At 52.9% G+C, this 11,695-nt stretch overlaps 1 protein-coding gene across 1 annotated transcript in view; it reads right to left on the bottom strand.

The window, feature by feature from the left end:
* Positions 1–1,208: 1,208 nt before the first annotated feature.
* ABR (ABR activator of RhoGEF and GTPase) overlaps positions 1,209–11,695 on the bottom strand; it is a 184,278-nt gene continuing 173,791 nt past the window's right edge. Inside the window, exons 17-23 of the mRNA XM_007937423.2 lie at positions 8,496–8,555; positions 8,106–8,215; positions 7,316–7,455; positions 6,043–6,177; positions 5,008–5,113; positions 1,924–2,071; positions 1,209–1,298 (exon numbers count right to left, since the gene is read on the bottom strand). Of these exons, the coding sequence (XP_007935614.1) occupies positions 1,209–1,298; positions 1,924–2,071; positions 5,008–5,113; positions 6,043–6,177; positions 7,316–7,455; positions 8,106–8,215; positions 8,496–8,555 (789 nt within the window). The remainder of the gene's footprint in view (positions 1,299–1,923; positions 2,072–5,007; positions 5,114–6,042; positions 6,178–7,315; positions 7,456–8,105; positions 8,216–8,495; positions 8,556–11,695) is intronic.

The raw sequence follows: 11,695 nt of genomic DNA, 5'->3' as shown, positions 1-11,695 counted from the left end.
CAGCGCTTGGCTGTGGAGAACATGTAAAATCTAAGGCAAAAGTACCATGAGGTACGTGAGGTGCCAGGGGAAGGACTAGCCTCCTGGATGGCGCCTGCTTCCGGACACCTGCATCAGTCCTATTTGTCGCCCTCCGGGAAGTCTGGCTCCCTTAGGAAAGCCACTGCAACTCCCAAGGCTGCTTCCCCCACAACCCAGACACCCAGGCTGCCCAGCACTGCTCTGAATGTCCAACCTCCCTTGTTTCCTCGGCAGCCCCCCGCTCTCTCTGCCTCCCCCCAGATTCTTTCCTGACCCCCTGGCTATTCTGATAGCAGGTCACTTGTTGTAAGTCTTTATACTCAAAGGAAACAGAACACCAGGGGAAAAGGAACTGAAAAGCAGTAGAAGAAAAAAACAGTCAAAGGTTCCTCACTGCAAGGTAGGAAGCAGAACAGATAAACCCCAGAAATGGAGAATCTCAAATGGAAAATTCCAGAAATCTGCTCTCCAGCTCTGTGCTAAGCTGGGGATTAGTGTGGTTCTGTCTCCTTGTCCAACATTTGCACAGGCAGCAGGACAAAGCAGATGTTGCTTCCACAGGCAGAGGGTGAGGAGAGGGCTGGGGGCAGCAGCAGACCCACCACTGCCGCTGTCACCCGGGGCCTCCTCAGAACTTCCAAAGTGATGGAGCGGAAACTGAGGCCTCACATGCATGCGGGTGAGCTGGGCAGGAGTAGAGGGCAGGGAAAACCAAGGGGAGGCTGCCAGGAGACTGCAATCTGGGAGTCGGGCCAGGAGAGGATAAGCTGGCAGCAGCTACTCAGAGCAAAATAAAAGCCCTTGCACTGGACTCAGAAGGAAAGAAAGTGTTGGAGGAATGAAAGAACAAAGCAGGCTGTCTGTGCGCCCAGACCGGGTCAGTTACTACCTCTTCTGCATGACAAATATACATAAAACAAATCCCGAACAGCACAGAGCATTAGACACAACTAGAGATACAGAGGGCAGGAGCCTGGGGGTGTGGTGGTGAGGGCTGGGGCTGGGTCATCTGGCTTTGTACAAGGTGGCAGAAAAGATGCACATGTTCCAGTTCTTGGAAGTCTACTTCCCCTGTAGTCTGGAGGCTGCGTTTGGGAGTTTTCTTTTGCAGTCTTTCAAGTCTGTGTTGGGCCTCCCAGCTGGAGAGGCTGGCTTGGGCCATCCTCCGCAGCTGCCCCAGCCGCAGGCTACACGTCGGTGGAGAAGTACAGTGTGTTCCGCTTCAGTTCTGCGAAGGAAATTGGGGGGTGCTGCAGGTAGTAGAGGAGGACCTGGACCTGTGGGAAGAGAGAGGAAACTGAGGCTGGGTCCTTGGCCTCTTGGTCCTCCTCCTTTGATCTGCTGAGTAGAAATGGTCCCTGGGCTGCAGGCAGGTCTATGTTGTCCCACTTACCCCAGGGCCGGCTCTGGCCACCCCTTCCTTGGAAGCCCAGGTGTGTTTGCCCATCTTCAGCAGTAGAGGGCGCTGCAGGGCAGAGGGTGGGGAGTCTGGGGCAACTTTCAACTCCCTGCTCGACTGAGGTTGGCAGCCCTGTCTCAGACTGGCCCTGGTCTTGGTCTTGCAGGGATCCCAGGGAAGCTTCCTGGCCCTGGAGCAGTACCAGAGCTTCTACGCATGAGGACAAGGCTTCTGCTTTTCCCTCCACCCGAGCTTGCTTTCTGAGACTGAGACAGTCCTGGGAATACAGTCAGCTTCCGAGAAACGCATTCCCGGGACGCCTGATCTGGGCTCATACACTTTGTTTTGGTTTGAGAGAGGCAGGACTGGCCATAGCCCTGCCTCCCTGGTGACATCCTACAGATGAGTGACCAGCAGCTAGAAGGGGGAGGAGTGTGGGGACTCGGAGCTGCACTCTGAATCCTCCACCAGCCGTAGGGCCTAGCAGGGTTGGCGCTTGATACCTGTGCCATGACATCATGGGACCAGATGTCTGCAGCCGACGTGAGGTGTGCTTTGCTCTCCACTTCTGAAGGTCTCAGTAACGTGGGGCCAAACACAGTAGCCAGGTTGTGAAGGGACATTTTGTTGATGGGCTCCTTTTCGGCAACCCTGAAAGGCAGGGTAAGGGAGAAGAAAGGAATCTTTTCTTAGTAGCCACTCTGTGCTGCAGGGCCCCTGGCCTGACTAGTAAGAACTCCCAGGAGGTGTTCTCCTAATCTCCTTTCTCCTAAGGGTAGAGACCTTGTAGGCCTGGCCAGGCTTGGCCCAGCAACAACTAGTGTTCTAGCTATGTCCCAGTATATTCCTATACATATTCCTAGCTCCTGGGCCACTCCTTGAAGGATCCACAGACATCACCAAATCAAACTCCTCTGTCTTACTGTTGGAAGAGGCTTCCCTTTAGTAAGTCATCCTTATCACAGTCTTTGAGGCAGGTACAGTTATCACCATCATCCATATTTTACAAATGAAGAAACCAAAGTGCAGAGAGGGCAAATAACTTCCTGAAGTCATGCAGTAGTAACTAGTAGAGCTGAGATCTGAACCCAGGCAGTTAGCCATCAGAGTCTGCTCTCAAACACTATTCACTCTCAGTCAGTCAAGAAGTGGTATGTAGCCCAGAGGAAGAATCAGAATGAATGGGGTTGGGGCAGGAGAGGAAGGTCAGAGGGCCTGGAGCCCAGCAGCAGTTACTAACTAGATAGAAGTCTGTCCCTAATCCCTAAGCCCAGGGGCTGTCCTCCCACACCTTTCCAGAAGGGTCTGCCTCATGGGACCCTAGAGCTGCCTCCCTTTGGATCCCACTCCCTTCTCTTACGTAACAGGCCAGATGCTCTGTAGCTTTTTCCCAAGTGACAGGCAAGCACTGCCATCTGTGGCTGGTGTCCAGACACCACTGCCACACAGCAGGCCACCCCTAGTCAGAGGAAATGTTTCTGGGGCTGAGACCCCCACCTCAGCCCCAAGCAGCACCCCTCAACCCACTCCCTAGGCCATCACCACTCCCACCGTCTGGGCTAGCCACGGATGTGCCCACTGGCTGCTTTGGAAACAGAAGGACAAACATTGCCATGCCAGGAGACAGCTGTGTGGCTTGCTAGCCCAGCCCCTCACCACACACACACACACACACCCGGGCCACACGCACATGCACACACACACACGTGTGTGTGCCAGGGCCCAGATGTGGGAACAGACTGTGCCCAGTTCCCAGGGTGGAAAACCTAATGGATTTTCCCTTCCCACTCCTCCTCTGTGCTCCTCCCACCACTCGGCAAATTATTTGGGAATTGGTTGGGGCTTTGGTCCTGGCCAAACCAGAGGGAAAAGTGTCTCATAACGGGAAAAACAAGACATCAGCTCAAGGGGCTTCCAAGTCTCTGCTCCTTCTCCCGAGCTGGCCTGGCTGAACCAAGGCTGGGGCCTCAGGGAGGAATGAGCCCACAAGAACAGCCTCCTCTTCTCCTCGCAGCCCTCTCTTGGGGGTGGGGGGCTCTTTAGCCCCTCTTCCTGGGTGACGAGTGGATGTAAGGAACACCTCATGACTTTTCCTACCCTTTCATGCCTAGGACCAGTCTGGGCTCAAAAGTGAGTGATGAAGACATGGATAAACTTTGGAAACATTATGCTGAGTGAAATTAGTCAGACATAAAAGGACAAATATTGTGCGAATCCATTTATATGAAATACCTAAAGTAGGCAAATGTGTATAGACCAAAGTTCATGGTTACCATAGGCTGCAGTACAGCCAGAATGCTCCTTAGAAGTGAGCATGGTAAGCTGTTCTCTCCCATCCTCTGGCCATGTTATCAGGAGGGACCAGTCTCTGAAGGAGGACATCAGGCTTGGTAAAGCAGAGGGTCAGTGCAAAGGAGGAAGACCCGCCATGAGACGGCCTGTCACGGTGTTGCAACAATGGGCTCAAATGTGGCAATGTACAGGACCAGGCAGTCCCTTCTGTCATACACAGGGTCACGCTGAGTCAAAGCCAACTCGGTATGTTATCACACTTAACAACAAGAGCACAGCCTGAGGGCAGGGCAAGTGGAAATTTACTTTAAGGGGCACTGAGTTAGTTCTGTTAAGGGTGATGAAGAACATTTGGAAATGGATAGTGGGGATGGTTGCCCAACATGGTGAACGTAATTAATGTCACTTAATGGCATGTGTAAAATGGTTCAAGTGGCCAATGTCTACTTATGTAGATTTTACTACACACACACACACACACACACACACAAACTGACTGATAGAGAGAGACATCTTTGGGGCCAGTTTCAGTTCTGAAGTTCACTGCAAGTCTCAACTTTAGCAGCTCTGGGTTTGACCCAGGGGTTGGGAGAAGGGCCTTAGCTTAGGGTTTGGGAGATACAGGTTTGACTGCTAACCAGAAGGCTGACAGTTCAAACCCACCAGCCACTCCTCGGAAGGAAGGCTGGGCAATCTACTTCCACAGTGACACTATGCTGCCTCGGAAACCCAAGGAGGGGTCACTACGAGTCAAATCCGACTCGACGGCAGTGCATTTTGCTGTGGGACAGACCTGCTGCTGCCTCCAGTGTGTGCCAAGTGCAGCTGTTCCACAGCGTTCTCAAGGCTGCGGCCTTTCAGAAGCGGATTGCCAGGCACCCCTCGGTGGATTTAAATCGTCAGCTTTTTGACTAGTAGTCAAACTGTTGACACCACCCAGGGACTCCTATACCCACCTCAGCTTACTGCTTTTGTTATTCTGTTTCATTTAAAAATACTACACTGACTGTGTGAACCACTGATAAGCTGGGACCCACTGACTGTAAAATCTGTTTCTAGCCCTTGGCTGTAGCCTTGTTGTTGTAAGCGTTCTGTGCCAATATTTGAGTTTGCTTCTAGGACCCAGTAATTTCTCAAAACAGAAGAATATGAGTGCAAGAAAATTTGATAAGCAAACTCTCATTCTGCTGTGGCTGATCCAGCAGAGGCTCACGCCCATGAGGAGGTGGCGGGGAGGTGGGGTCCTTGTTTCCCCTGGCCTAGGCCCATCTGAACTGTCCCCTGGGCCCCGTTACCTTTTCAAGTGTTCCAGCAGGAAGAGGAAGGTGATGAGGTTGGGATCAGGCAGGGAGCGGAGCAGGTGCATCATGCAGTTTTCCTTGGCAGCAGGGTCAGACAGGGCTGGGGGCACAGAAGGGGGTAGACAGCGCTGGGCTCGGCTCCCAGGGTGGGAAAGGGCTCCACAGCCCTAGCAGGCAGAGTCCCCATGGTTGTGAGGCTGAGGTACCCAGAGGGACAGCCCAGGCTGCCCGTGCCTAGGGAGCAGACCCTGGAGGGGTGGACCTGGCATCTGGGTGGGCCATCCCCTCCACGACTGGTAAGTCAGCCAGAAGGCAGGCTGGTGGGCTAGTGGGAAGCAGACCCCTTCCTTCCCCTCACTGCCCAGGCCTTAGCCACTGGTGCTCATCCCCATTCTCTGTAAGGCTGTGCTGCCAGTGCTGTGAAAGTCTTTCTCTTTCAACCACCTCTGATGCTGGGTGAGCAGCCTTCTATGAGTTCCTCATTCCCCACACGATGGAGCCCTAATCTGAGCCAGGAGGAGAAAAGCCAGCAGGGATGCCCAGGCCTGGATGGGGCCCAGGTAAGTGGAGGCAGAAGCCCTGCTGGCCAGGATCCTCTGCTCTCTCCCCTGCTTATGGTGAGGAGACAAGGGGGTTGTCATTCTGGAAGGCTCAGCACAAGCCATCTCAAATGCACTCTGGCTCTAGGCAGGCTACTTCTGGGCTCTGGGGTGCCAGCCCTTGACTGCCTACTTTAGGGTAGTTTTTCCCAGATGCCTGAGTTTCTAAGCAAGGAGTTCGTGTCCAAGTAGCAAGCACAGAGGGCAGCCCAGGGGGACAGTGAGGGGGAAAGGCAGGTGACAGAGGAGGCATCTCTGGATCAGGTCCCAGCAGGCCACACAGTGCCCCTCTGGGGCACCCTGCCATGTGGCCCTGGTGCACTGGGAAGCATCGATGAGCAAGGGGACCCACAGATACATTCTCTTGTCTTTACTTGCTGGTCAGGGCGGCCTGGCACAGCCTAGCCCTCGGGAGCCCCGGGAGCCTCACCAATGCCCTCCATGAAGGCTGGGTAGAGTCGGTCTGTGAGGAGGGGCTCGGGCAGCTCCCGGAAGTAGAGCTTGAGGGTGCCAGCGATGGCATTGATGTCCATGTCACTCAGCATCAGCAGGATGTCCTTGTTGTCTGCGGAGGAAGGTGCGAGGTCAGGGGCCTGGCTGGCCTATTCCAGCACCCACATACGTCCTGAGACAGCCCAGCCAGCAGAGCCCCCACCCACTCTGCCTCTGGTTCTGCTCTTCCCCAGAAAGGCAAGATGCAGGCAGGTTGTCTGTGACTCAGTTCTGTCGAGGGTAGGGGATGGGGGCCAGGAGAAACAGGCTGGAATCTAATTCCTTCTGGCCCTGGGAAGGGGGAGGGGTGCAAGGCCATCACCCAGAGTTCTGGAGCCACATTCATACCACGTGGCATGTACCTTCCTTCCAGCTGGAATCTCCCCATTGCTAAGCTCCTCTCTGGAAGGCACTGCACATTTTTTATACTTAAAATCATGTTCCAGCAAAGCCTCAGCTTCCAGGCCACACGGGAGCCACGCACCAACACATCCCCAGTACCCCATACTTTCCGCTGCCCCAGGCTCCCCCACCACGTCTGCTTGACAGCTGCCCAGGAACACCCACCAGGGCCACTGGTCACTCCCTGCATGGAATCATCACTGCCGGGCTATTCAGGCTCTTTGACTATTGGGTCTCCCTGCTACCCTGTAGCCTGATTAGCAGGATGGAGGAAAAGAAAGCAGAATGGGAAGGCCTCCCCACTAAGGAGTTCAGTCAATGCCAGAGGCAGAAGTGACCCTCCCAAGGGGTACGTGAGGCCCCGAAGATGCCAGAGAGGAGCTGAGCCAGCCAGCCCAGGCTCAAAGCCCCTTAATTTCCCCTAACACCGTGAGACACTCAGGAGCTAGCAGAGAGTGAGGAACAGAGACTCCAGTGTCAGAAAGATCTGAGTTTAAATCCAGGTACAAAACATACAAGCTGGGTAATCCTGGGCAAGTCACTTGACCTCTCTGAGTTTCTTTATCTATAGCAATAGATAGGAGATTGGAGGGGAGGGAGGAGGGTGGCGTGAAAAATTCAGGAAAAGCTCTCACCACACAGACTCCAGAAACCTCCAGCTCATGCCATGCTGGCCTATAGGCCACAGACTAAGCACCTCTGCCATTGGCTAGTCCAGGCCTCCTGGTTCTACTGAGCTGCCCATCAGCCCTAGAAGCCTACTTAGCAGCCCCTGCCTCCCCTACCCCAGCTGAGCCTCCCAGACTCACTGGCATCAAAGACGGCCTTCAGTGCCTGGATGTCTGTGGCCACCCCCGATATCCGGTAGATGCCGACCTCCTCGATGCCCCTCTTCTCCACCTCCTCCACGCACTGCCGGACGATGTAGGGTACCTTGGAGCGCTCCCGCCTAGGAGGGCAGGCGATGTCAGGGGGAGAGTCTCCCCATGACAGATATACTGTAGCTACTACCACCACCACCACCACCCCCGCAACATGCCTTGGCCTTGGACAGCTCTAGCCTCTGGGATTGGGTGAGGCAGAAGAGAGCTGAGAGAGCCCATACACCCCCACCCCATCTTAGGGCTGTCTGCTGAGGATCAGTCAGCGCCTGGGGCACAGGAAGCAGATAAGCCCCAAGACTACATGTTTCCCTACAGCAGAGGTCCCCGGTAGGTAAACAACGTGATGGAGCAAGGGGGAGGACTGTGGTGGTGAACTGAAGACTGTGTTCTTCCCAGAGGGGCAGCCACCACTTGGATTCCAGCCCACTGCTGCCAAAAGCTGGGCTGCAGCTGCCAGATCTTCCCATTTACCACAAGAAGCTGGCAATCAGGGCTTTTCCCATGAAACCTTGAGATGGATCAGTACTGGCTCATTTATTCCTAATGCATCATGTGAGCCAGAGAACACTCCCCTGTGGGTCACTTTTGGCTTCCAAACCGACCACGTGTGATGGCGACAGATTAGGTGCAGGCATGGCAGGGAGCGTGGGAAGGCAGGGGGCTGGCGGGACCTGGGGCACCGATCCCTGCACCAGACCCCAGAAGTAACACCTACTTCGTCACCACACTGATCTTCACACCAAAGACGCCAGTCTGCTTCTTGGATGGGGTTCTCTTCAGGCTCATATCTCGGCTGGTGAATTTCATGGAGAATTCTACTTTGATCTGGTTGGGAGTGAGGCAGGCACAAATCCTCCAGGGCACAAGTACCCAAGCAGTGTCCCCCAAAACATAGGGAGGGGCTCCTCCCCAGGACTACAGACAAGGACTACCTCTGGCACCCAGGGTTCCTTGAAACATCTGTGGGATGGGGTGGGGAGGGGGGCGGGCAGAGGAACTGGGCTGGAGGGGTGGATGGAGGCAGCTCAGCTGCCCGAGGAAACAGTCTGGGGCAGGGAAAGGGCTTCCCACCCGCTGTGCAGACATCCAATCTCTGCTGTCTCACCCCATTCATCTCAATCACATCCGTGTGCCAGTTCTTGGTTTCCACGGTTTGTGGGTCCAACTGCAGAGAAAGAAAAGGACAATGTGAGTGAGAGAGATGGCAGCTCTCGGACGCCCAGCCAGAGCTCTCTCCCCCTGCTGGTCAGCGGCGCCTCCCAAGTGAAGGCCTCTTCTGCCGGCTGAATGGTCAGGAAGGCGGAAGCAGGGCGTGATGCTCTTCTTGAAATCAACCCTTCCGGAGGCTCCATTCTGCGAACAGGAACTCTCCTGGCCCTCTCAGCCCCGTGATGGATGGGGAGAGGCCAGATGGGCTCTTTTGCCCATCTCATTCTTGGACACCTGACCATCCTATGAGATGGGTATTATCATCACCCACTTGACAGATGCAGAAACAGGTTCAGAAAAGGTAAGCCACCTGCTTAGCCACAGAATTAGAGTTGACAGGAGGGTACGCAGCACTGTGCTGGGCAGGTGGAGGCTGCTGACTGGGAGGCAGTGGTTAGGAGCCCATTCTCAGGAAGTCAGCTGCCTGCGTCTGAATCCCGGCTCTGTCTCTTCCAATTGTGTGACCTCAGCACATTTCAACCTCTCTCAGACTCAGTGTCTTCGTCTGTCAAATGCAGCCAGTGACAGAACCTGCCTCACTGGACTGGTGTGAGGATGCAATGATGTAACTCGGGTTGAGCAGACAGTCCCTGAATGCTCTACAGGGGGAGGCCTCAACGACTTGGGCCGAAGCCCTGAGGAGGGGGGACAACAGGGAAGACTAGAGGCATCCCTCGCATGGGACTGCACAGGACTCATTCTCTAACTCAGTAGCTTCAAACTGTTTTTTAGGGCAAATTTTGAAAAATTTAAATAATTCTGGAAAAAACATGCAATCCCTGGCACATTTTTTCAGTTGACATCTGAATATTTCCATGGCAAGTCTAAATAGTTAAAAGAGTATCACTTCCAGAATAATGTAAATATTGACATCTTAAAATGGTTACATCATTCCTTCACATGTATCCAATGGAATCTATCTTAGCGATTTGATACCTACCATCATCCATTTTAAAAAAATGCATGAACAAGCTCTTCTTTCCTCTGCAGAAACCCCACATCGTTCCCTTTCTTCTTGAATTTATACTTCTATCCTGTTTCTCCTCAAGAATTTTGTCCTAGTTTATATTTTTATATTTTAAAGTCTTCTATTCATCACCCTATTATAACAAATATACCTGTATAAGTTGAAATTTAAAACTTCCTTGAGACCACAATGAGCCGTGGTAGTGTAGTAGTTAAAACATGCTAACCAAAAGGTTGGCAGTTTGAACCCACCAGCTGCTCCGCTGAACAAAGATGAGGCAAGTCTGCTTCTGTAAAGATTTACAGCCTTGGAAACTCTACGGGGCAGTTCTACTCTGCCCAAAAGGGTCACTATGAGTCAGAATCAACTTGATGACGGTAGGTTTGGTTTTGATTTTGAGACCATGAGGCTCCAAATATTCAAGACATACCCTGGATTAGTTATTACAGCAATTAACGTTATTGTTAGCAGCCGTGGAGTTGGCCCCGGACTCATGACGACCCCATACATGATGGAACAAAAAGCTGCCCGGTCCTATGCCATCCCCACTACAGGCTATAGATCATACCACTGTGATACATAGGTTTTCATCAGCAAGCTTCCACTGACAGACAGGGGGTGCCTGTGCATGAATGCACTGGCCGGGAATCGAACCCAGGTCTGCTGCATGGAAGGCAAGAATTCTACCACTGAACCACAGCTCCCTGGGGCTTTTCCTCTGTAGAAGGAGAGAAGGGATGGGGAGAGGCCTATTCTCAGGTAAGTTAATTTTTGGCAATAGCACCTATGGAAGTTAAGGATCTATAAATTGATGCCCTTAAAATGCTTCCTGCTCATGCACCCCTTGGAAAGTCTGTGCACCCCCAGGGACACATGTACCAGTTTGAACACTGCTGCTCTAATAGCCACTGTCCCTCCAGAGAGGAAGAAAACGAGATCTGGGTAGCCTAGGGTGGGCTGGGCCCTGAGGCTTCTACACCACCCCCACGACGTGAGTCCTTCCAGTACCTTCTATGCTCACACAGCCTGGCTGGGGACAGGAAGCACCCAAGTCTCTGATAGCACCTGGGTGTGCACCTAGCTCACTTTAGACCCTGTACCTGAGCCAGCTTTGGCCCAGGCTCAGTCTTTAGAAATTAGCTCCTGACCTGGAGGAGGCATGGAACTAAGAACAGGAGGGAAGGAGAATGGTATGGAGAGAACCAATCCCCCTCCCTACCCCAGTACCTCCTCTAACACACAAAGGAAGCATGTGGGAGCCACCAGCCTGACCACTGTTTCTTACAGACTTGAGTGGTGTGCAGAATTAGCCACGGGCCAGGCTCTCTACTGCAGAAGACTCTGAGGCCAGTGTCCTAGTGGGTTCCCCAGGAATCACTCTCCTAAAGCTTCCCTCCCCTCTTAACTTCTTCATATCCCAAACGTTCACTGAGCCTATAGCATAGGCTGCTCCTTGTAGTTCCTTCACCCCAGTCAGACCACTGGGTCTGCCCTTGGCTCTTCCCCAAGTGGCAGCCACACAGACGCACACAGGGTTGTTGTAGTTCACTGCCACTGACTGGTCTCTAACTAATAGTCCCACCATGTACAAAAGAACAAAGCTCTGCCCAGTCCTGGGCCAACCCCACAATCAGGAGCGGATCAGACTGCTGTGATCCATAACATTTTCACTGGCTGATATTCAGAAGGAGATTTCCAGCCCTTTCCTCCTAGTCTATCTTAATCTGGGAGCTCCACTGACAGATGGGTGGAGGGTGTGCATGAGGCGCACTGGCTGGGATTGGAACACAGGTCTCCTGCAGGGAAGGGGAGAGTTCTATCACTGAATCACCACTGCCCCAGACAATGGGGTAAAACCAAAAAACCAAACCCACTACAACCTGGTATGGGTGCAATGACAGACACATAGACCAACAGAATGTAATTAGGAACCCAGAAATAAATTCATCCACCTATGGACAGCTGATGTTCTACAAATGGTCGAGATCCATTAAATGGGAAAGAGATAGTCTCTTTAACAAATGGTGCTGGCAAAACTGGATTTCCATTTGCAGAAAAATGAAACAGGATCCATACCTCACACCATATGCAAAAACTAACTCAAAGATTTAAATGTAAATCTAAATGTA

This window comes from Orycteropus afer, unplaced genomic scaffold (genome assembly GCF_000298275.1).
Source record: "Orycteropus afer afer isolate SDZICR_OR568_19922 unplaced genomic scaffold, OryAfe1.0 scaffold00042, whole genome shotgun sequence".
Taxonomy (NCBI): Eukaryota; Metazoa; Chordata; class Mammalia; order Tubulidentata; family Orycteropodidae; genus Orycteropus; species Orycteropus afer.
Note: the sequence above shows the minus strand (reverse complement) of the source record. Positions and strands in the feature narration are given on the sequence as shown.